The following is a 25,993-nucleotide window of genomic DNA, read 5'->3' on the forward strand; positions in this document are numbered from 1 at the left end:
GTGGGGTCACTATTAGGGTATTTGGAACCTTGCTTATTAATCAGGTATAAACCTTTAGCTTAGTGAGTTAGGTGGGGATCACTGATGGAGGGTGTATACCTTGTGTGGGGCAGGAAGTGTGGGATATATATATATATATATATAAAAGGATCCGTTATCCAGGACCCGGTTATCCAGAAAGCTCTGAATTATGTAAAGGCTATCTCTCATAGACTCCAGTTTATCCAAATTTTCCAAAATTTGATTTCCTTTTTCTGTGTAATAATAAAACAGTCGCTTGTACTTGATCCCAACTAAGATATAATTAATCCTTATTGGAGACCAAATCAGCCTATTGGGGTTATTTCATGTTTATATGATTTTCTAGTAGACTTAAGGTATGAAGATCCAAATTATGGAAAGATCCATTATCCGGAAACCCCCAGGTCCTGAGCATTCGGGATAACAGGTCCCATACCTGTAATAATAAAACAGTCGCTTGCACTTGATCCCAACTAAGATACAATTAATCCTTATTGGAGGTAAAACCAGCCTATTGGGGTTATTTCATGTTTATATGATTTTCTAGTAGACTTAAGGTATGAAGATCCAAATTATGGAAAGATCCATTATCTGGAAAACCAGGTCCTGAGCATTCTGGATAACAGGTTCCATAAATGTATAAATATATAATGCCTGATTGGCAGAGCTGGCAGTTGGGATACAGTAAGTGTGGGGCTTCCACTATGCACCCCCATTGCACCTGCCAAAATAGCCCCAATTTCCCCAACCATCAGTGGAGGTAAAGATTAAAGCAATGACCCCCAACAGAATTCAGGAGATCATGTGACAGTGTAGTAGACAGAAGGGGATGAGAATGGAAGTGTGGTTTCCTGTTTCAGCCTCCTGGGCCAATCAAATTGCAGAGCTGTGAGTGACACATTGTTGTCAGTTATAATACAAGTGATCATATGGTGAAGGGCACAATGTCCTTCTTTGTTGTGTTCCTGAAAGTCACTGTGGGTGACAAATAAAAATTAGTTTTTTTTTTGGGGGGTGGGGGGTCTATAAACATGGAATTTTGTGAGAAATGCCATTTTGCCCTTTACACTTGTACATTTGTTATTGAAGCCTAATGTGTCATTGTATCAAAGTCTGGTCCAGGGAAAATGTCCTTTCTGCTCCACTTTAATAGATGTACATGGACAATGTGCTGCTGTATAATAAGAGAAGGGAAATGAAGGTGAACTTCCCCTTTAATAATGGATGTTGCTTGTGCAGGTCTGGCTGTGCTCCCACCCTGTTCTGCTGATGTCTCCCTCCCTCCCCACTCAGACTCCCAGTCCCTCCCTCTCTCTGGTCCCTGCTCTGTGTGTGAGGAGTGTGTGGGTGCTGGGAGTGCTGGGAGTGCTGGGAGTGCTGGGAGTGCTGACGTCAGAGCGGCTGCACAGGGATGTGATGGGCACAATGTGCCAGGGAATGTGATGGGCAGAGAGGAGAGATGATGATCCTGGAGTGGAAGGTGAGACTGGGGATGGGGGGGGGGGGGTGCAGCAGTCGTGTTGTCGGAGAATCTCTGCTTTGGGCTCAGCTGTGACACTAATAATGGGCTGTGGGGATGACGGCTGGGTGTGTGCGGGGGATACACAATTGTGTCAGCCTATTATACGTACATTATATATATATATACATGGATGTGTCTCTCTGTGTCTGTGTGCAACGTGTATATGTACATGTCTTTGTGTGTCTGTATATGTGTGTGTCATTGTCAGGGTCTGTGTGTTCAAATACTGCAGTGTGATTTGTGTGTCTCCCTGGGCTTGTGTTGGTCTTTGAGATTTGTGCTACTTGCTTTGCCTGTGTACAGTGCTTTGTATACGTATGTGTGTGTCACTGTGTGTGTGTTTCCCTGGCCTGGGCATGTTTGTTTGTGTGTAGCAGTCATTGTGTATCTGTGCATAGAAAGGTGTCAGTGTGTACAGATATGAGTCTGTCTGTATCTGAATCTAATGACAGTGTATCAGTGTGAGTGTGTATAGGCCACTGTGTGTACTTGTGTGTGTGTACTTGTGCTTATATAAGTGTGTGTGTGTATAAGGCAGCAGGCCGAAGGGGGGGCTATTTATTTCTGTTTATCTGACAGGTTATCATTGTCACTGCTGGTGTGTCACATTACTGTGTGTGTGTCAGTGTGTAGGGCAGTGTCTGTACCCCAATTTCAGATTGCAGGTGTGTTTGCATAGGAAGTGTGTATCTCTATAATGGAATGTTGTCTTGCTGGTGTGTGAGTGTGTGTACCCCAGTGTCACTGTGCTGGTGTGTAAGTGAGTGTGTGTACCCCAGTGTCACGGGGCTGGTGTGTAAGTGAGTGTGTGTACCCCAGTGTCACTGTGCTGGTGTGTAAGTGAGTGTGTGTACCCCAGTGTCACTGTGCTGGTGTGTAAGTGAGTGTGTGTACCCCAGTGTCACTGTGCTGGTGTGTAAGTGAGTGTGTGTACCCCAGTGTCACTGTGCTGGTGTGTAAGTGAGTGTGTGTACCCCAGTGTCACTGTGCTGGTGTGTAAGTGAGTGTGTGTACCCCAGTGTCACTGTGCTGGTGTGTAAGTGAGTGTGTGTACCCCAGTGTCAATGTGCTGGTGTGTAAGTGAGTGTGTGTACCCCAGCGTCACGGGGCTGGTGTGTAAGTGAGTGTGTGTACCCCAGTGTCACAGAGTGAGTGTGTGTTTGTACTCAGCTTATACTCACTCATAAGCACAAGGCAGGATGGCCCATATCCAGTTAGTGTAGTTACCTGTCAGCAGCTTCTGTAGCCAGTGATTGGTTTGCTGAGGATCATGGGATTTCTTATTCAAAGCAGGAAGAGACAAAACATTTGACATCTTTCTATCATTGTCCCTTCCAGCAATACCTTGACACGTCCCCATATGCAGTAAATGCAGTGACATATGTCTGTAACATTGGGTAAATCCTGCACACACAGTCCGGGGGCACAGCCCCACATAGAGACACATTGTGCCGGGGATCAGACACTGATACTGCAGTGAGGCCGGATTCCTCCATAACACAATCCACACAGTGAGAAGAGGAGATGTCACTGCCCCTCTCTGCTCAATCCATTCTCCTATTTACTGTACAATGTGAATATCTGGCAGGGCCCTGGGGCCCCTCAACATCATCTCCATCTATATCTCATATTGCACAAAGCCAGGGCCACACATCTAGGCCAAGATCTCTCACATCCACCAGACATAGACCTCTCACAACTACAAAATTTGTTATACTCACAACTAGACCCCAATCTCCAGCCCAAGTCAAGATCTCTCATATCTGCACAGGGCCAAAGTATCTCACATCAACACCTAGTTCACAATGTCTCATATCTCTCACATCAACACCTAGTCCACAATGTCTCATATCTCTCACATCAACACCTAGTCTACAATGTCTCATATCCACACCTACGCCAAGATCTGTCATATCCACATCTAGGTCAGGATCTCTCACATCTGCACCTTAGCCAAGATTTCTCATATCCATATCTCTGACATCCACCCCATGGCATATATGTCTCACATCTACACCTATGGCAAGATCTCTCCAGTCCACCCTAGGCCTCAATCTTTCCCATCCACACCGAAGCCATAACAAGATTTCTCATATCTGCTCCTAGGCCAAGATCACATCCGCACCTAGCTATACACCCAGTGCTGTAAGTGTCCCATTTCATATTTTAACCAAAGGCTTTAACCTGGAAAGGCTAAATGGAAGTTAGAGAAGGGCAGGAAGCAGTAAAAGAAAGGGGCAATTGGAGGCAAACATGAAGAGGAAGGGAAAGTTTATTTGGGGGAATACATTTCTTTATTAAAAATGTGGTGCTTCATCGTTGGAATCCACACAGGGATTTACTGAAAGTGCATTTGTATATCACAAGAGATAAAGGAACTGTATGTGTATTGCTGAATCAATGTGTGTTCTGTATGTGTACTGCTCCGGCCACCTGGCCTGTGGATGGGTTGGGTGGAGAAGATATGTGGTTGGCCTGTGTATGGCCACCTGAAGGGTAGATGTATCCCTGTGCATAGTAAGGTGGGATTGTGTCTGGAAGAAACTGTCACTGTGGGATAGGGTGACTTGTTTGTCAGGCAGGGTAAAAAGACAGATCCAAGTTGGGGCGAATGCCTGAGGTGTTGGCGAGTTGGTAAGGACAGGGCTGTCTTGTACTCACCACAGCTGCGCTCTGTACAGCTGTAAGGCATAAATACTTATACATCAGGGTTGTGTCACCTGCAGCTTTTGTTGGAGGACTATACCAAGTCTTGGCAGGCGTCTCTGACAGTCAGTGTTTGGATGACACATGCAGGCAGTATGAGGATGGTATGCACGTGGCACTCAGCATTGTGCTGGGCCTGGGATTGAGCTCTTGTTACAGCTTCTATTCTGGGCTGGGAGTCTCATTCTGTCTCCTCATGTCATGGCTGTCACACACTGCAGCACATTTACACTCTGAGCTCGGGTGGGAAAGCAGACCTGGACTGGACAGCAGTGGTTAATGGTGCACTGGCCAGAACCTCCTTCTATGTGAGTAGTGATCACCTTTACCCTGCAGTGTTGCAGTTAACTGGTGATTCCTGGGATCACCCAAAGTAACTGATACTCCGTTCTTACTGGCACTGGCACTGGGTGAAGGTGTGGTGTTTGCTTGTGCCAGAGAATGTAAAGTATGTCCTTTAAACTGTCAGGTAGAACTGTTCTTGGTTTGGGTCATGTAATCAATGCAGAGAGTTATATTGCACTGCTCAAAATCTCATCTGTCCACCTTTTTTTCTCCACAGGTGGGGCATTATAAGGACCCCCTTTTCATCTTAGCTCTTGCTAATTTACCAATGTCCTGAAGACGCCACTGATGATGGATAGCCCACTCAAGCTTGCTGGAGAAACCCTAATTGTGCACCACATACCCCTGGTGTATTGCCAAGTTCCTGATAGAAAGTGCTGCCCAACCTCTAAGAGATCTCACTCGTATGGCCAGAATGACCTTGGCATTACCAGAACCACCTCCCTCCCAGAAAGAGACCTCTCTCAAGCCGACTCTTTGGTGTACAGCAGCTTAATTCAGGCTCCAGAACCTTCTGCTAATGAGACGGGAAGCAAGAAAGAGGAGGACTGGCAAGGATCGAGTACGAGAAAACGGCACAACCCATTCCTTCCCAGTGAGGAAAACGAGGAGGAAGTTATAGTCAATGGGGGTGCAGCAGAAAACTCATTCCACCTTCACAATGCATCCAGGGTCCCCAAATCACGTTTTCATTTCAAGGAACCAGCCATGCCACCATTCCACCTCCATGACACTGCACCCATTGTGAAGCCTTGGATACTGAATGGTAGGTCAGGGCTGGTGGATGGACAAGAGGAGAAGACCTCACCTGATGATCTACAGAAAGGGAGTAATGGCAACCAAGGTCCATCAGAACTTATCACTGAAGAACATGTATGGAAACAGCATAGTGTCCCCACCTACACTCTGGACTGGAATCAGAGCTCGGATTTAGGAAACCAAGATCTCCTGCAGAGCCGAGAATGTAGTTGCAATGGTTCCGACACATTAAGGCACTGTAGGTGTTACAGTGCTTCCAGTCAGTCAGAAATGGACCAGCAGGTGAGTTACGTTAGTGACTCCTCGTGCAATAGTTCTGATGGCATTCTGGTTAACTTCAGCACCTTGTATAACAAGATGAATGGACAACCCAGATCCAACCTCAATTCTGGAAGCCTTTCATGTGACTCCTCAATCTGTAGCCACCCAGACACAGGAGCTTTTTATCTTGACCTACAAACATCACCCACAGGATCCAAAATGTCATGTGATTCACACCTCCACGACTGCTCTGGAAAGCAATGTGGGTGTCACCACCACAACCACCCATCTTCTCCAGAACTGGATGCCAACTGCAACTCCTACCATTTAAACTGTGACTCAAGGCAGCGTCCTGAGGAAAACTCAGACGTGACCTCTTGCTTTCAGAGTCAAGCTCGGCTAGTGGTGGCCACTCAGAATTATTATAAACTCGTTACTTGTGATTTGTCATCTCAGTCCTCTCCAAGCCCAGCAGGATCCTCCATCACTAGCTGCTCAGATGAGCAAACTAAAGGCAGCCCAGTTCAGCCCACAGAATATTTCCTCTTCCAACAACCGGACACAAATCTGGATACAAATGAGCCTAAAGGGCCCATAGAACGTTCCAAGTCAGACATCATTGAAGGGCAGGTTCATGTGAATGTGTCACCTCCAAATTTTACCACTGGTCGTCCGCGTTCACGCAGTTATGATCGTAGCTTGGACAAAAGTCCTAGTACACGTCTAGGGTCACTGGAGCGCATGTTAAGCTGCCCAGTTAAACTAAGTGAGGGTCAAGTTGGTCAAGTTCAAAGTTCATCTCCTAAAAGGGTGACTTCCTTTATGGAGTTAGCCAAGACCAGAAAGAAGAATGGCATCAGCCCACCTCTCAGAACCAGCGGGGATTCATCTTTGGAATTTTCCCCTATTCCAGAGTTCCAACGTGATGGCAATGGGATTACAGAACATGGAGAATTCCGTAGTCACAGCCTCCCACCCATGTCCTTCTTGCACTGTCGGAGTCGGACCTGTGAGGGGTGCACAGGTGATACCAGGGATGCTAAAGCCACAAGTTCCAACCAAATGACTGCAGCCATCCAAACATCAGGGACTTGTGACAGAGACAACAATCAGGAATTGCTCTGCAGTGGGATGGACTCAGGTGGATCTGGCCTGAGCTTCCTACAGTTGGACCTCAGAGCCAAGGGAGATGGTGAGTTAATAACTGTTTGGTGTTATGAGTTGACTTTGATCTGATGTTATGAATTCTCCTTTCCTCCCCAGCAATGAATCACTTATACCTTAAATCTGATTGTCCTTACAGTACTAAAACCCTACCTATGCAGTGATATCTCCTTTCCTTCTCACCAATTAATCATGGATTTCCCCTCTCTTCATAGGGAATCCCATAACCTGACTGCCCTTACAGTAGTGAACCCCTTTCTATGCAGATGGTGACATCTCCTTTCATCCCCACCAATAAATCAATCATTCCCCCTCTTTTGGTAGGGATTCCCATAACCTGACTGTCCTTATAGTAAAGAAGCCCTTCCTATGCTGATGGTGAGATCTCCTTTCCTCCCCACCAATGAATCACTCATTCCCCCTCTCTTGGTAGGGAATCCCATAACCTGACTGTCCTTACAGTAAAAACCCCTTCCTATGCTGATGGTGAGATCTCCTTTCCTCCCCACCAATGAATCACTCATTCCCCCTCTCTTGGTAGGGAATCCCATAACCTGACTGTCCTTACAGTAAAGAACCCCTTCCTATGCTGATGGTGAGATCTCCTTTCCTCCCCACCAATGAATCACTCATTCCCCTCTCTTGGTAGGGAATCCCATAACCTGACTGTCCTTACAGTCAAGAACCCCTTCCTATGCTGATGGTGAGATCTCCTTTCCTCCCCACCAATGCCATTCATTCCCCTCTCTTGGTAGGGAATCCCATAACCTGACTGTCCTTACAGTAAAGAACCCCTTCCTATGCTGATGGTGAGATCTCCTTTCCTCCCCACCAATGAATCACTCATTCCCCCTCTCTTGGTAGGGAATCCCATAACCTGACTTTCCTTACAGTAAAGAACCCCTTCCTATGCTGATGGTGAAATCTCCTTTCCTCCCCACCAATGAATCACTCATTCCCCTCTCTTGGTAGGGAATCCCATAACCTGACTGCCCTTACAGTAAAGAACCCCTTCCTATACTGATGGTGAGATCTCCTTTCCTCCCCACCAATGAATCACTCATTCCCCTCTCTTGGTAGGGAATCCCATAACCTGACTGTCCTTACAGTAAAGAACCCCTTCCTATGCTGATGGTGAGATCTCCTTTCCTCCCCACCAATGAATCACTCATTCCCCCTCTCATGGTAGGGAATCCCATAACCTGACTTTCCTTACAGTATTTTGTCAGAACAGTGAGAGATATTTTGTTACTGGGGTGCTGCTTCTCCCACCCCCCAGGTATTTCTTGCACAAGTTGAGATTACAGTCATCACCACACTGTAATATTCCATAGAAAGGCTGAGGAATTTCATGGATGGAGCACTAGTGTGACTAATTCAATCGCTCACCAGTGACCAGGAGATTCCAGAGCGGCGCAAGTATAAATAGAGTGCTGGGCCGAGAGAGAGAGACAGTCGTTCTGCAGCTGTTGTTTCCTAGCGAGGGACAGAGAGGGGACCCCAGACGCAGAGAATTCCTGAATAGCAGCTCTTGTCGCTGGAAAGATCTAAAGATAAAAAATATCTTACCCAATAGACATAAAGCCACGTGAGCTCACACTTTACGGCGGCCTGCCCCGGGCACATGGAGAGATAAGTACCCGACCCAAGGCACTGCCATAGCTTCTATCCCAGAGGGAAAACTCATGTAATATCCACATATCAACTCAAAATCAACTCTGTTGTATTGTTTTAGGAGTCAGAACAGCAGTGCAGAGAATATAAACAGACAGACGGACAGACAATGCTTTCAGACTCAATTACATTGGGAAGGTGTAATTAATGGGTATTGAGAAGTTACATTTTCTTACATTAGGGATAAAAGTGTCATTGGGTGGGAAGCAAAGGGAAACTGCATAGTCGTCTGTGTTGCTGCATAAGAGCAACATGGCCGACGTATTGTTACTGGAGCATCTCTTGCCTCTGTATGTGAGTTTGGGGAGTGTAATGATAAAGGGTTTTCTGTTCACTAAATCAGTGACTACAGAGACAATACGTGATCTGACTCAGGGGGGATAAATGATTATCCATGGACAGTATGTGAGCGCAGTATGTTTGCTCCAGGCTGCCCAGTAATGGGATATTCATAGAGAGAAAGAGCAGAAGGGTCTTATTACCTAAATCCCATCAATAAGTGATGCTTCAATGATATCAGATATTTTCTGTCATAGAATCCTCAGCAGTCAGACAAATCCACGGGGGGTTGGTGTCGATGAAAGATTATAACCAATAAAGGGCTACCGGACCTCCCCAATATGATATTCTTACTAAGCCCCCAATGAACCCACACGTGACTCTCTACATACAGATTCACACAAGCTTTGTCCTATTCACAATTTATCCAGTGACTACAAAAAAAACCCCCAAAGGTCACAGTGGCCCCTACTAGTATTAAAGGGCTTAGGGACTCCCAGGAACCCCAGCGTTGGTCAACAGTGTGACACCCCCAGTGAAGAACCTCTCTCTAGCCCTGTGGCCCCAGCATTTCACAAGTCCCAGCATTAGAAAACATAGTGGCCCCAGCAATTATCATACAGTGGCCCCAGCATTCAATAACACAGTGATCCAAATATTGCCTCCCTTGCATTTCATGATACAATGAGCAGCATTAAATGACACCGTGTCCCCAGAAATCAGTGAAACGTCAGCAGCAGACCCCATGCACAGTGGCCCCAGACTTTCATGGGATGGGGCCACTCCATATATAACACAGTGGCAAATATCTTTATACCCAGGGGCTGTTATATTACATTACTGTTATGGGGCTGCCTTGAGGTTCATCCCATTTCAGTTGTCTCAGAAATCAAACAAATCTGTTGTATAATGTGTTGCCTGTGAATATACTTCTCTGCAATGGATAAAGGCCACATTGCACTGAGTTTGCTCCATCTCTATGTCAGATAATTGTATATCTAATTGATCCCACCATCATATCTAACGTTGGATTGGTTGGTTACAGTTAGGCCTATGGCCGGTCATTTCTGATGCTCATCTGCAGCCTCCAGTAACACACAGGGATTTCACTTTGGGAGCCCAGGTCCCTGTTCCCAAGATGCCACGTCTCAATGTATACAATTCCAGAGCATTCTATGGTATGGGATCTGTTATCCAGAATGTTTGGGGCGTGGGAGTTTCCATATAACAGATCTTTCCATAATGTAGATCTTCATAACTTGTCTACTAGAAAATCATGTTGACTTTAAATAAAGCCAACAGGCTGGTTTTGCTTCCAATAAGGATTAATTATATCTTAGTTGGGATCAAGTACAAGCGACTGTTTTATTATTACACAGTTTTTAAAAATCCATTTTATTTGGATAAAATGGAGTCTATGGGAGACCTTTCCGTAATTCGGAGATTTCTGGATAACGTGTTTCCGGACAACAGATCCCATACCTGTACTAAAATCTTGCTTTTTGACCCCATCCATCATACACCCGACCTTACCCAAGTTCCAAAATGTATATCTTTTTTTAAATCCACCATGACAGCACCTCCAAGGCTTCCAGCTCAGCTGGGACAAGTGATCTCAAATGATTTCTGTTGCTGAGAAACAAGTAGTTGGAGCAATGCCCCTGTGACCGGTCGCAAGAAACCTAAGCCAATCAATGCAGCTTCCATGGTGATGTCACAGACAGAAACGGAGCCTGCCCAACTTGCTGATAGAGCAACACTGAGTCTCTCATGTGCTGTTACTAAATGTGTTGTTAGAGAGCATGCTATAAATAAAATATTTGGCCCTGTAATTATACCGTCCCTCTGCTATTTATGTTACCGGCTGTATTTAATGTAGATTGAAGGGAGCGGATATTCCATGAATAATTCCCATAATATTCGGACTCCAGCAGCTCATCTCATTCTTTGTAGCAACTGTCGGTTACTGAGTAACGGCTGCATCTCCCACGGGAATTTGGCTTATTGAGGTGACAATAATACTGTGTGTCTGCACTAGATATATATACTGTATATATATATATATATATATATATATATATATATATACTGTATATGCACAATACTGTATATATATAGTTGTTTGTGAACCCTTTGAAATTTTCTATATTTTTATACAAATGTGACCTGAAACATCATCTGATTTTCAAACAAGTCCTGAAAGTAGATGAAGAAAACAAAAATGATTATATTTGGTTGTGTATTTATTGAAAAAAAAAAGACCCAATAACAATTGTGTGTGTGGCAAAAGCAAGTGAATGGAAATCTCAGGACCCTTGTGCTGCAATAAGTACAACATGGACTCAGAGGAGCCCGTTCCTCCATACAGAACAGCTTCAGCTCTTGCATGTTGGTGGCTTTCCTCACAGGAACCTTTAGGTCTTTCCACAACATTTCACAAATTAGATTAAAGGAGAAGGAAAGCTACAGAGGCATTTTATTTCCAATTGATTAGCTGCAATCGTGCAAGTTAGAATATTTATTCTGTAGAATGTTTTACCATACCTGAGTAAAAAGCTCTAGAAGCTCTCTGTTTGTTTAGGATAGCAGCTGCCATATTAGCTTGTTGTGACATCAATTCCTGCCTGAGTCTCTTCCTGATCACTCATAGCTCTGGGCTCAGATTGCTGCATCGAGGGGAGAGAGGAGCAAACTGAGCATGCTCAAGCCCTAGCCCTGGAGGTTTAAGCTGAAAACAGTTAGTCTGATACAGAAGCCCATGAGTACACAATAGAAGGAAAGAAATGTGCTGTTTCTTTTGACAGAGGACTCAGAGCAGCATTACTTTGAGAGTTGACTGGTATATTTAGGTGGACCTTTCTGATAAGGCTTACTTAGTGCTGCATGACCAACTGTCTCTTGAGATTCAGTTCACGGACAGATGTCATTTTGCTTTAGAATTCTCTGGTATAGATCAGAATTCATCGTCCCATCAATGGTGAGAAGCTGCCCAGGTCCAGATGCAGCAAAACAGGCCTAAACCAGGACATTCCCACCACCATGTTTCATAGATGGGATAAGGTTTTTAGGCTGGAATTGGCAGTGTTTTTCTTTCTACAAATGTAACGCTCCTCATTTATCTTCATCAGTCCACAAAACATTCTTCCAGAATCCTCCTGGTTTGTCCACATGATCTTTAGCAAACTGTACACAGTCAGTAATATTATTTTTGGCATGAGAGCAATGGCTTTCTCCTTGCTACCCTTCAATACACACCACTGCTGTCCAGTCTTCTCCTGATGGTGGACTCATGAACATCAACATTCCCCAATGTTATCCATACTTGATAAAGGGCCTGTGTGCCCCAAACATGTCGTTGCAATAAACACTTTTGCAGCATGTACTGCTTATTGGCTCATTCACAGTTCTTGTTTTCCTTAATGCATATTCCCCAATGTGAGACGGGCCTTCAGTTGCTTAGAAGTTATCCCGGGTTCCTTTGTAACCTCTCGGACTATTAGACGTCTTGCAGTTGGATTTATCTTTTATGTTTGACCAGTTCTGGGTAGTGCAACAACAGTCTTGAGCTAAAGCTGGTTTATATGGAGGAATGGGCTAAACTGGTCAATAGTTACAGGTGAAAACATTTAATTGCCGTTATTGCTGCACAAAGGGGTCTGAGAGCACAATCCACTTACTTTTGCCACACGCAGATCAGGGGTGTAAGTTACATGGGGGGGGGGCAAAAAATCCAAATCCTGATAACTTTAGGAGCCAAAATTCTGCTCATTTCATTTGTTTAACTAGGTTTTCTTCATCTACTTTTAGGACTTGTTTGAAAATCAGATGTTTTAGGTCACATTCATATAAAAATATAGAAGACTCCAATGAGAATAATGCAGGGATAATAGTTCTGAGGGGTCCCAGCTGGCAATTTACCCCCAGGGTTGGACTGGGTGGGCTGGGGCCCAACGGTACTGCTGTCTCAGGGCCAGGCCCGGACTGGCAATCTGTGAGTTCTGGCAAATGCCAGAGGGGCTGCTGTAAGATGCCATAGACAGTTACTATGGAGTGGGCCGGTGGGAGACTGGTTGGGCCTCTGTGTACTTGAAATGCCAGGGCCTACTTTGACTCCCAGTCCAGACCTGCTCAGGGCCCCCCTTGGGCCCCCCACTGTACCACACATATGTGCAAGTGGGTGTGTGCACTGGTTTTTTGGCTCGACTGGCCCAAAGAAGGGAGGTCGCGACAGGAAGATGATGCGCAGGGTGCGGATCTGGGCCAGCGGGTCCCACAAGAGCCGGGGCCCGACCATTTTTTTTTTCCCAGTGTCCCATAGGCCCAGTTCGACCCTGTTTCCCCCTATACTCTGTTACCTCCTTGCTACATATCTTCAGGGGGTCATAATGTTTGTTTTGCGAGATTGAATATACATGGGAACCTTTCAAAGGGAACAGAACAATGAACAGCAGTCACTTTTTTAAACAAAAGGCAACTCTTTCTCACACTGGTCCCTTGTGAAGTCATTTCTCATAGAGAATTTGTCCTACTATAACTCCTCTGGGAACCCGTTTCCCTTTTATCCTCAATACATGCCAGGAATACAGATTTAACTTTCTAATGTGGCCTCCCCGTTATATAACAGCGTATCATGAGCAGAAAATGTTTTCTTTAACAGAAGCCGAGGTTTTTCTTATGGAAAAGTCTGGCCCAGCCCACAGTTGCCACAGAGGGTATTTAGCTGTGAGTTGGCACAAAGGGATGCGACAGGCAGTATTTGGGAGAAACTCTCAAAGGAACAGTCTAAGAGAATTTCTAATTGGCCTTCAGGTTGGGCCCCCTTATCTCATAACAAGGTTACAGATATATAGAAACATTGGGGTAACAGTCACCCTGCTATAGTTCCAGGGGTACCCAGGGTACAAATAAGCACTCACCCCAAATCTCCCCCTAACTGGCCTTCAGACTGGGCCCCCTTAGCTCATAACAAGGTTACAGATATATAGAAATATTGGGGTGTCACCCTGCTAGTTCCAGGGGTACCCAGGACACAAATAAACACTCACCCCAAATCTCCCCCTAACTGACCTTCAGACTGGGCCCCCTTAGCTCATAACAAGGTTACAGATATATAGAAACATTGGGGTAACAGTCACCCTGCTATAGTTCCAGGGGTACCCAGGGTACAAATAAGCACTCACCCCAAATCTCCCCCTAACTGGCCTTCAGACTGGGCCCCCTTAGCTCATAACAGGGTTACAGATATATAGAAATATTGGGGTGTCACCCTGCTAGTTCCAGGGGTACCCAGGACACAAATAAACACTCACCCCAAATCTCCCCCTAACTGGCCTTCAGGCAGGAATAGTAATGTGTAGGAAAGGAGCACAGTTTATGTACATAGAGGGAGTATATTGTGAGCTGTAGTTATAATGATGATGATGATGATGACGATGTAATTTCCACTTTGTTATATTGTGTCCCTTTGTTGCAGGGATTGGTGCAGATGCCAAGCCAGTTTTTCGGTACAGCAAGGACCAGCGTCCCACCACGTTACCAATCCAACCATTTGTTTTCCAGCACCACTTTAGCAAGCCAAAAACACGGCCCCTGCACAGCCATTTTACTTCCAGCCTTTCCCAACTCTATGGTCTGTCTAGTGGAAGATCATCTAACCAGCAGATGGCCTCAGACTCAGCCCCTGGGACACTGACCAGTCAGACAGAACCCAGGGTGATAAGTGTACAAGGGAAACACAGCCAAGATGGACGGGCAAACAAAGAAGAACATACTAAGAAACTGGCTCTTGATTCTACTCGCCCTTCTCCATTGGGCAGCTACTCTCCAATCAGGAGCAATGCCACATTTTTTCAGGGGATGGACTCTGGTTCCTCAAGTTCTCCTTCTCCAGAGAAAGTCAAGGACACTCAGCCACCTCGAAGCCGCTCCTGCCCAATGTCAGCCAATCTTCTCCCTTTTAGAGCTTCACCTGCTCGAGGGACTACCCTACCAGGAGCTGCCAAGCCCTCTCAGAAATATGAAGTCTGCCCCAAACAGGAGGTTCAGAGGACAGCTGTTAAGAGGGAACCATTGAAAGAACCCAGCACACTAGTTTCCAAACATGGTCTTCAACCCATCACCTCCTTACCTTTGCTGAGCACAGTTCTCCACGAGGGGAGCCAGGCGTTGTCCACAAAGAAGGATAATGAGAATGGACCAAGAAGCGCTGACATTATCATGTCCCGAGCAGTAAATGGTACCTGTGTTTTGTTATGTGTTTATTAAAGTGGGATCAATGTACAATATCCCTTGTACAGTAGGAGAAGTAACAATAGTCAGAGATATCCCAACATATACTGAGTAGATCATTGACTTAATGCCACTGTCACGTGTGCAAGACCAGCAGTAAATCACTCAGTGTCCAGGTCCCTGATTGGCCAAATAGTTATAATCAAGCAGCTTGCCTGGTTCCCCTCAAAACCAATGGTTCCTTAATCTTGTTTAAAGGAACAGTAACGTCAAAAAATCAAAGTGTTTTAAAGTAATGAAAATATAATGCAGTGTTGCCCTGCACTAGTAAAACTGCTGTGTTTGCTTCAGAAACACTACTATTGTTTATATAAATAAGCTGCTGTGTAGCAATGGGTAGGGATGAAGCGAACTGTTCGCCGGCGAACTTGTTCGCGCAAACTTCGACCGTTCGCGTCCGCCGAATGTTCGCGAACGTCGTGCGACATTCGCATTTTGAGTTCGCGTTCGATTCGAATACAAATCGTTCGACCATTCGACCATTCGAATTCCTTCGACCGCTAAAAATCGAACGATTTCCATTCGTTCGAACGATTGTAAGCATTCGATCGAATGAAAAGCATTCGATCGAATGCTTCGATCGTTCGATTCGAATGAAAATCATTCGATCGAACGATTAAAATCCTTCAATCGTTCGAATCGAACGATTTTAGCGGGTGTTCGAAGTTCGCGAACTGTTCGCGAACGTTCGCATTTTTTGCCGGTGTTCGCGAACGGCGTTCGCGAACACCAAATCGGCAGTTCGCTACATCCCTAGCAATGGGGGCAGCCATTCAAAGGAGAAAAAGCTCAAGTTACACAGCAGATAGAAGATAAGCTCTGTCTGTCTAATGGTGTTGTCTGTTATCCATTAGTTAACCTGTGCCATATAGCCGTTTTTCAATTTCCGCCATTGCTCCACAGCAGCTTGTTTATATGATCTATAGTAGAGTTTCTGAAGCAAACACATCAGTTTTACCAGTGCAGGACAACACTACATGATATTTTCATTACTTTAATACACTTACATTTTTTGGTGTTACTGTTCCTTTAAGCCCCACTTTCAGGCCCTGCAGAACAGTAAGGAACTGGGTTGGGGTGGGGACAAGTGGGCTCAGGAACAGTTAGTACTAGGGATATGGGGACATCCCTAACATTTTTAAGGGGGGGGGAGATGACATTTTTAGTGGTCTCCTAGGCTTATTGTGCATGGGGCTATTTTGAGTGTTTTTCCAAAAAAATTCAATTAAACCGGTCCTATTACTCTGGGGCTGGGCCGGAGAGAAATGCATTGGGAAAAAGTTCAAAATCCCTACAGGAACCATAGATGAGGTAAATGTGGTGCCTGTAGAAGACTTGTAAGCATTACGTCTCTACAGACAAATAACTCAGTGCTGCCCCCTGGGGCTAATACTCCCTGTATAACCTCTGATTAAGATCACTGCACATTGTGAGATGCTCTGCACATTGTGAAATGTTCTGCACACTGGTTTCAACTGATTCACTTCCATTAACACACCCAGCTCTAGTTCGTTAGTGGACAATTTCACACCCTCTGACTGCCACTAATTGCTTTCTCCACTCTCTGCTTCTCTTCCTTCCTCGGGATGCAATAGCCAATCACCTGTCCCCTCAGGCGCTGAAATGGAGAGAGTACAGGCGCAGGAACCCTCTGGGCTTTGATCGGGTGCATGGCTTGGCCGGGCTGTCTGGGAGTCTGGAAAGAAAGCAGGAGAACAAGATAACTCGCAGGGGTAAATTCTTTGACTTTCCCAGCAGTATCCATGGCAACAGCCTCCACTTGAGGCTAAATGGTGCAGATTAGTCGACGCTGTCTTTTCATTAGCTATTAGCATGAAGAATATATGAATTATAACCAGGGTCCAGTTTAGTAGCTTTCTGTTATTCTCTGTTAACTTTCCCCATTCTTTGCTTTTTTTCTTCTCATCTTGTCAGAGGGATACTAACACCATTTACTCTTGAGTAACTATGAAATGGAAAAACATTAAACATGATATTATGGTCACTATAGTGTTCATGCCACATGGAGCTGTTTCTCCACTAGGACTTCATATACTGCCCCACCCTCCCATTCATGTAAATAGCAATAACTGGTGGTTCTCGGTTATACTGATACCCAGTGGCAAGTGCTGAGCTTGGTGAGTAGACAGGGCAAGAATAAGAGAAGAGGGGCCCAAGACTGTTAAATGCCAAGGGTCCAGGTCATATGTGGAAAGTGCCCAATACTCCAGCAGCTCTGTGGTCATCTCAGTACTCAGTTTATTGATCTTAATTGTAATAAGTTTATTATATGTTCCTTTATTTGTATTCCCTTCCCATCTTGCTGGTTATGGCCCATACATGGGTTGATATTGACTGTGGACCACTCTTGACGCAGTTCACCAATTATTTACCTATGAATGGGCCAAAATGATGATCTAATGTAACCAATGTGTAATTTGAAAGGCAGTCTGGAAGATGACTAGGAAGATAACTCTGGAATAAACTTCTAGGCCCAGAATCAAGGCATCTATTTGGTGTTGGGGTCACAGATGGAATTGTAGTGTCCTGGTAGAACAGAAAGAAAATTCCTTATGGTATACCAATCACAAGATATAGGGGCCTAGGGTACCTGCACCAGTGCCATTACATGAACCTTGTAGGATTGGTTTCTTATAAGGAATGTGCCCATTGTCTTCTCCTGCCAGGTAAACCTTCCACACTTAGTTCCAGCGATTTCTTCCCAGATTATTTCTCCATGATGGAGCGGCCTCCAGCTGAGTTCTGCTTGTCACCAGATGGGGGTGCTGAATCTCTGTCCATTGACCTGATGCAAAAAAGAGGTATGAAATTACCTTCAGCCACTGTGTACAGTCCCCATTTAGAGCCATGGTTAGGGTGACCAAACACAGTTTGGGTGGCGTTTGGTTAGAATTAACTTTCCTAGACAGTCCAGGAAGCAACAATCTGATGCCCAATTGGGATTCTGCACCCCTAGATCTTCTTAGAACCCTTATTAAAAGACTGACACAGCAATGTTTTCATATAACCTTGCTATTAGGTAACATGGCCCCAGGCCCTTGTCAAATGTTGGTACTTAAATCAAAACAATCCTAAAGTTACATAGGAGAATGTTTTGTTGTTTGGTTCAGGCTTTGTCCCAGCTACAGAGATGCAATATCTTAGTGATCTCCACCCTGAGGGTCTGTAAGTGAGAGACAAATAGGGGAAGTACAAGCATCTAGCTCTACTTCCTAGCATTCCCCATAGACACATAAGGATGCTTCATGCCATAGGCCCAATCTTCCCTGGCCTCATCCAAACCCAAAAAGTCCTTCATCAGGACTGACAGAAAGAGAGTCTGAGCTTATTAGATTTCAGCATAAATGTTCACCAAAAGTCTCAGTCACACTAATAGAATAATGATGGCCTGGGGATGCCCATAGTTAGAGAACTAGGGAGGTGAGTGGCACTAATTGGAATCACTTTCTAAGAAATTCCTGTGTTTACCCAGGGGTCACTTTTTGTATTCCCAGGGCTGATAAAGGCAGTAAATACTGCGGTCGATCTGATCGTGGCCCACTTTGGAACTAGCCGAGACCCAGGAGTAAAGGTAAGTAAGCAGATGTCTTTTACAACTTAATGTGACCCCCTCCATATATATATCATTGTTTGTGCATATCTGTGGCAGCACTTTTCCCATTGTATTCACAATTCATGGGTTTTTCTGGTGTGTTTCTCAGGCCAAGCTTGGGAACAGCTCAGTGAGCCCTAACATTGGACACTTAATCCTCAAGTACTTGTGCCCTGCAGTCAGGGACATTCTGAGCGACGGCCTGAAGCCCTGGGTATTGGATGTGATTATTGGTCAGAGACGCAACCTGCCTTGGACAGTGGTGGAAGCCTCGACGCAGCTCGGTACGTCTCTATTACAATGGCCTAATCTTCATCACAGCGTCTGTCTGTCCACTCACTAACAAGCTTTGTCCTGAGAAATGTTGAACCAATTACCCCCTTTGTACCACCTGTGGAAATGTTGCCCTTTATTGCTCCAATCTCAACACCGTATTTTTTCTCCCGAAGGTCCTTCTACCAAACTCCTGCATAGCTTGTGCTGCAAAGTCAGCCAGTACTCAGAACTGTCCAACCACAACCTGCGCTTCAACGCCTTTATCTTAGGCCTCCTCAAGTAGGTTCAAAGGATCACTCATTAATCTGCATTAGAGGGCTTTGGGGGGTAATTTCAGAGGACAAAATCTGAAAGAAAAAGTCACATTCTATGATAAACATATTAGCAGTCCATTGAGAAGCCTCTGTTTAAACAAACCCTTCCGTCCCCCTTGCTGCAACTTTTGTTAGGTATTCAGACGAGGAGCATTTCATTATACAGAGGCCTACAGGTTTGTTTTGATTGCTCTCAGAAGAACATGAAGCAGAATTTGCACATTTCTAATCTGGGCTTTTTCTATGTCTTTGCAGCATCAGATCAGTTGAGTTCTGGTTGAACCACTTATATAACCATGAAGGTAGGTAAAATGATAGATATGCACATGTTGCCTTGGCTGCTGGGAATTTTAGGCTCATCACTGCATGACTTCCAGCGCTATACTTTTGGTAGCAAACATAGCAACAAAGGAGATGAGGTTGGAAAAATACACTTCTCCATGTTCAAGTTCAACTTTTTTGTCTAAGGATATACAAGTGAACTATCTGTGCTTCAATTTAAAGGTTTGTTAAAGATCCTCAATTAGACCACATTGGCAATACCCCTCTTTGTGTTCCATTGCAGACATCATCTTTTCTCACTATGAGCCAGTTGGCTTCTTGTCTGTGTCCCACGGTGTTTCCCAAACATTATTTGAGGAGCTGCTGCTACTTCTTCAGCCTCTGTCTCTGCTTCCCTTTGATTTGGACCTCCTGTTTGAGCACCACCTGGTGCAGATGGGTCGGGAGCAGCAACAGAAGAAAGAGATGCTAAAGGTAAAGCAGGACTTACTGCAGTCGGTTCACTCAACTCTACAGCTCATGAGGAGCCGTGATGAGGAAGAGCAAGGAAGCCAGCAGAAGACGACCACTGAAAACGAAGTCTGTGACGTTCTGGGGTCAGAGAGGCCAACAGGGGAGGGGGCTGTATCAGTAGAGTTGGAGCAGAAGAAGGATGCCAATGCCGAGATGAAAAAAGACAAACAGGCCGGATGGTGGTACCAACTGATGCAGAGTTCCCAAGTTTATATAGAAAGTTCATCCGACTCTGCAAGGTTCACTCGCCAGGAAAGACGAAAGCCAGGCACTGTTGGCACACCTAAAAAAGTACCACCACCTCGGGAGGGAGTCGTGGAGGGTGCAGAGTCATGCCCAAGCTTGGAGGTGATGACAGAGGAAAAACCCTCCAAGAAAGAGCGAGAAGATAAGCAAAAGGAAGAGAAGAAGTCTTGGATGGGTAGCCCTCCTGAGTCTGTATTAAATGAACTGAAAGGTGGAAAGGAGAAGGAGAATCAAACTCGACAGAGACACTCAGGGGTCGAAGCCCAAGGGGCCACAGCAAAGGAAAACATTGCCCCATTGCAGAGCAGTCCGGCAAGGAAATGGGGGCATCTTTTTGGATCCAGGAGATCACAGGGAGAGGTCAAGCAGACAAACAGGTGAGATTCCTCTGGGAGAGTGTGGCCATCAGATTGAGTGTAAGCTGTGATATCAAAGGATAAATAAAAACATTTTAATGTAAGATTTGCAATTTGTGGGGTTCAGTGTTTAGTCCATTTAAATGTTAGATCAAACCTCATGCTGTCCCTTGTTCAGCTTAGTGTTTCTTGTGCCTTTAGAAATAAACACCCACAAAACCTTGACACCACGAGGTAGATTTGTAAGATCTAGCAGAGCAACAGGAGTAGGTAGGATGAATTGGTAAAGAATAATGGAGATAGTAGGGCAAAATAATGATAGCAGGGCAAATTGGCATATGGGAAACATGGATAGAGTAAGGTAAGACTGTAAAGGTGAAAGGAGGGTAAGATAGACACAGTAAGGTAGTGATGGAGACTCTAAGGCAAGATGGCCACTGTTGGGGTTTCTTTAAGATTTGTAGTGCAACAACAGTCAGTGGGTCATTGTTTGATCAGTTCCAATTTGTATAAATAATTGGGTCCCTTAAACAAATAACAATGATGTAGATGTATGAGCCATGGACTCCTGACACACTGATCAATTGCAGGATGCCCTCAGGCTGGCTCAGCCTGGATAAATCTGTCCTCCAAATTGTTGCACAGACCGTGAGTGCCGGAATCTGGGGAGAAGCTGCTCCAGAGAAAGGTGAAATGATATCAGAAATGCCAGGATCACCGACTTCACCATGTTCTCAGAATCCTCGGTAAGCAAAGTCGCTCTTTGCAGAGGTGGGTGTTTTGCTGGGATAAATTTGGTACAATCTTAGGGAATCAAAACTCACATAGTTGCTCTGGACCCCAGCATGTGGAGCAACCTGAGGTGGTCTCTCTATGGACACCGTGTGTCAGCACATTCTCTATATCAGTGATGAAGTTGTAGTTCTGCCACTCTGACTAATGCCACCAATTAGTTTTGCTTTGCTTCCTTTTTTTATTTTCCTCATTCTTTAACCTTTCCCAGCAGTTGCTTGTTCCACCAGGAACTTGACCTGCCGGGGCTTGTTTGGGTTTGTTTGTGTGGATGGTGTTGTCACTGCTACAATGGGTTTCTAATGGTGGCCTTGCTTAGGAGGTACCTCAATGAGATTGGACAGGAGCACAGCAGCCCATCAATAGGCTGAGTGTCCAGTTGTGAAACTTCCCCTGGTGTAGGGTAGAAGAGGATAACATTGGGGTTAGCAGGGAACTAGCTGGGTACATGAACCATTTGGAAGATTTGTTTGTATAAAGTAGGATGGATACTCCTTAGTTTTAAAGAAATGTGACCTTTAAAGGCAAACTGCACCCTTGCTGACCCAGTAGAATTCTGCTAATTGTAGAATATTGACTGGGGTAACACATTTAATGACACCAAGATGTAATGATACTTTAATTTTGTGCTTATGTCCCCACAGGAAGGCGAAACCTCTATTCCATCAGAAGGAGTTGGGGCGTTGTGCCTTCAGCTTTGCCTACACTTCGCACTTTGACCAGCTCCACTGCACCTTGGCAAGTCAGAATGGTCTAATGCCCTTAAAATATGTTTCTCGCCCTGACCCGGTGGACTCTTAACTAGGTGTGAGGCACCATGTCAGGGTTTAGCTGTAGAGAGGCTCGTGGAGTAACACTGGGCTCCTTTTGTTTCATTATTGGAACAAAGCTGTTATCCAATCAGAACATTCTTTCCTTTCCTCTGAGAGGCAACAAGAGCCGATAATCTTCAGACAGGTGTGGGGTAGCAATAGCATTAACACAGTATTCTTCTTACTGAGTCCAAACCAATGTGCACGTGTGCTAGCCGTGGTATTGACGTGAGCTGTGCATGCCGATAACCTAGAAGAAAAGACTTGTAGCATTATGGGATATCTAACTTACCCTCTCTGGTTCCGTCAGCATCTCCCACCCATGGCTGGGGCATATGTGTCTAGCATTTATATTCTGAGCAGCTTTTCCCAAATGATTTATGGAATAGTGTAAGGTTTGTTATCATCCAACATGCAACCATCTGCCACAGTCGAATGTCCAACTTACAGAGTCGCCACAAGGACATGTGATGGGACAGGATGAGACTTCTTGCACATGATGTCCTGCACCAGAAAAACATGTGACTTCCTGCCCAGGTAGAACTTGACATGTCACTTCCTGCTCCTTGAGAGTATGTGACTTCTTGCACCAGGAAAGAGAGAACATGTGCAGTGGGAAAGCTGGACTTATAGCACCATGAAAGCAGGTGACCAGGTGACTTCTTGCAGAATAGAGTAGAAAGGGATTTGGGTTGTTGCAGATCCCTTATTGCGGCTTAATATTAAATGAAATATGCTTTTTAAAGTATTAGGAAAAGCAATGGAGCATGAATCATTGTGCTCACAGAACACTCCTTCTCTCTTCTCTGTATCTGTACATATATGTAGGAGGCAGAGCTGCCCTATTGCACAACAGTACCTATATGGATGAATATAAGAGAGCAGGAAGGTCCTATGCACAGAAAAAGTTTCCATTTTCATACCATAACTTCTTCTGAGACCATTATAATTTGAGATGCTACAAGGACATGGAATATGGCTACAGTTTGGTGTAGGTTATACAGTAGATGTGAGGCATTTAAGAGGGATCATTGGTTAGAACCAGCTGAATGTATGTTGTGAGTTGGCTATTGAACTATTGGGTTGTGAGGGTGGAAGGTTCTGGATTAGTGACAAGATGAAATCTATCACTAGATAGGAATCCTGGTGGCTTTGTAGGCCAAGAGCCAAGAGACCTATCAGACTGAGATAATAATGTTTGGTGGTCTCCCAGTTCGTGGGGGATTGCAGACATTATGTCATTGGTTCTAATAAAGAAGATAAGGGTAGGCCGGGAGTGCCTAGTTAATGTGAGTTGATTTCTAAGTTTGTGATTAAAATGGTGATGAGACTGAATGTTTTTGAATCAGATGGTGATAGTTGCAATAGGGCCATAGGCTGGATCTGCTGTTTTACTGGAATTTTGTCATTATTACCCTGCATTTTAGCCCCAACCATTAGTGAAAAAAAAAACCTCAACAGTATTTTATTTTATATTTTTAGTGACTAGTACTTCGTACTCTTCCTTTCAGCCATAAAGACCCATCTAACAAGCTACCCAGGTTCACTTTCTGTCAGCCAGTGGCATCACAAGGGTTGGGCAGCTAAAGGAAGTTCACTCACAGGACTTTCCCCAACTGCCCGCCCACCGAGACACAAGCCAGGGATGTAACCAATGAAAGGAGCCTGAAAAGGTGACATCACAAGATCACTCTTGGACTTTTCTAGCATCTATTGTACCTTTATAAAAATCTACTTATTGTACCCCCAATAACTAAGGAATAATTAACCAACAGTGGGTAACTACATTTTGGGGTTAAAATTTCAGGTAATAAATAATGATAGGATTCCTCAAAAGAAAAGTTTGGTGAGATGTCCCATTGTCTCCATCCCAGGGACCCAACTGAACCATAAAGCAGAGGGGTGCAGACGGAAAGATCAAAGAGCCAAAGTCGATACTGGAATCTCTATAGATGGAGGTAGAGAGTATGATGTAAAGTTTCATCAGCTAACTGATTATGGGGGAAATGACAAATGCCTAATTAGCACATATTGTTCATGTATGCTGCAGACCTTGCTGGTTTCTGTACAGTCACGGTTACTGATTGCTAATTAGCCCTGTCGCATGAGGAAATAATAGAAAGGGGTGCAGGGGTCATCATAGCCTGGTGCTGGAAATGAGTTCAGGTTGGGGATTGGCTGCCCCTTTTCTCGATGTATCTGCTCTGGGTACATATGAAAGGACTGGGTGCCCAGCACTAGGTACAGCTCTATGGGTGTAGGTTGGTCTGTATGTAAGGGAGAGATGTATATAAAGGGGAAGGTTTGGACAGGTTTTTAAGGGAAAATGGAGGAAGTTGCCATTCAATATCAGTAGAATTGTAATTAAAGTGGATCTGTCATGTCATTATCAGCCGCACCCGTTATTGATATTAACCTATCACAGCACTTATTGATTATCCGGGGCCGTGGAGGAAGGAAGAATGTGATTGGCTAAATACACAGTACCACTACTTTCCATGTATGGAACAAGGACTCAAAAGGGAAAATGAGTTATTTATTTATAATATAGTGTTATTTATTCAACCAGGGAATTCCCAGCAGTTTATTTGTTTGGTTCCTTTACGTTCTGATACAGTATTGTGTAACTATTTCTGAAGAAAGACAGGGAGTGTCTTATATAAAAAGGGATGATCTGTGTAAACCATAGGGAAATCTCAGGTTGGTGTGTATTATATGTAAGTGACATAACCTTGTATTCTATCCATTATATCCATGTCTATTATAGGCATCTGGCTCTTGCTTAGACGTACATTATATATTTGCCAACTTCACTCTCCTATTCCTACCTTAGCACAGTGGCTCCCGAACTGTTGGACCCCCCTTCAGGGGGTATCAATCTGAGGCAGTTGGTTAACCTAAAAAACAGTTAGGGGGAGATTACGGGAGACTGCTTATTTGTGCCCTGGATACCCCTGGAACTATAGCAGGGTGACACCCCAATGTTTCTATATATCTGTAACCTTGTTATGAGCTAAGGGGCCCAGTCTGAAGGTCAGTTAGGGGGAGATTTGGGGTGAGTGCTTATTTGTGCCCTGGATACCCCTGGAACTATAGCAGGGTGACACCCCAATGTTTCTATATATCTGTAACCTTGTTATGAGCTAAGGGGGCCCAGTCTGAAGGACAGTTAGGGGGAGATTTGGGGTGAGTGCTTATTTGTACCCTGGGTACCCCTGGAACTATAGCAGGGTGACACCCCAATGTTTCTATATATCTGTAACCTTGTTATGAGCTAAGAGGGCCCAGTCTGAAGGTCAGTTAGGGGAGATTTAGGGTGAGTGTTTATTTGTACCCTGGGTACCCCTGGAACTATAGCAGGGTGACACCCCAATGTTTCTATATATCTGTAACCTTGTTATGAGCTAAGGGGGCCCAGTCTGAAGGTCAGTTAGGGGAGATTTAGGGTGAGTGTTTATTTGTACCCTGGGTACCCCTGGAACTATAGCAGGGTGACGCCCCAATGTTTCTATATATCTGTAACCTTGTTATGAGCTAAGGGGGCCCAGTCTGAAGGTCAGTTAGGGGGAGATTTGGGGTGAGTGCTTATTTGTACCCTGGGTACCCCTGGAACTATAGCAGGGTGACTGTTACCCCAATGTTTCTATATATCTGTAACCTTGTTATGAGCTAAGGGGGCCCAGTCTGAAGGTCAGTTAGGGGGAGATTTGGGGTGAGTGCTTATTTGTACCCTGGGTACCCCTGGAACTATAGCAGGGTGACTGTTACCC

At 44.8% G+C, this 25,993-nt stretch overlaps 1 protein-coding gene across 6 annotated transcripts; it reads left to right on the top strand.

Annotated features, from left to right (window-relative positions):
- Positions 1 to 1,335: 1,335 nt before the first annotated feature.
- Positions 1,336 to 25,200, top strand: rusc2.S (RUN and SH3 domain containing 2 S homeolog). 6 transcript variants are annotated; one of them, XM_041580700.1, is made up of 12 exons: positions 1,336 to 1,501; positions 4,812 to 6,806; positions 14,205 to 14,966; positions 16,615 to 16,752; positions 17,707 to 17,841; positions 18,535 to 18,611; positions 18,742 to 18,916; positions 19,082 to 19,187; positions 19,478 to 19,524; positions 19,788 to 20,640; positions 21,210 to 21,365; positions 22,056 to 25,200. In XM_041580700.1, exons 2-12 carry the CDS (start codon positions 4,883 to 4,885, stop codon positions 22,210 to 22,212), a joined length of 4,530 nt encoding a protein of 1,509 aa, XP_041436634.1. In that variant the 5' UTR covers positions 1,336 to 1,501; positions 4,812 to 4,882; the 3' UTR covers positions 22,213 to 25,200. The 6 variants fall into 6 exon arrangements, with proteins under 6 accessions (XP_041436634.1, XP_041436636.1, XP_041436638.1 ...); XM_041580702.1 differs by having other exon boundaries at positions 17,746 to 17,841; XM_041580704.1 differs by having other exon boundaries at positions 21,210 to 21,390; positions 22,056 to 22,138.
- The last annotated feature ends 793 nt before the right edge of the window (positions 25,201 to 25,993 follow it).

Source organism: Xenopus laevis, chromosome 1S, assembly GCF_017654675.1.
Source record: "Xenopus laevis strain J_2021 chromosome 1S, Xenopus_laevis_v10.1, whole genome shotgun sequence".
Taxonomy (NCBI): Eukaryota; Metazoa; Chordata; class Amphibia; order Anura; family Pipidae; genus Xenopus; species Xenopus laevis.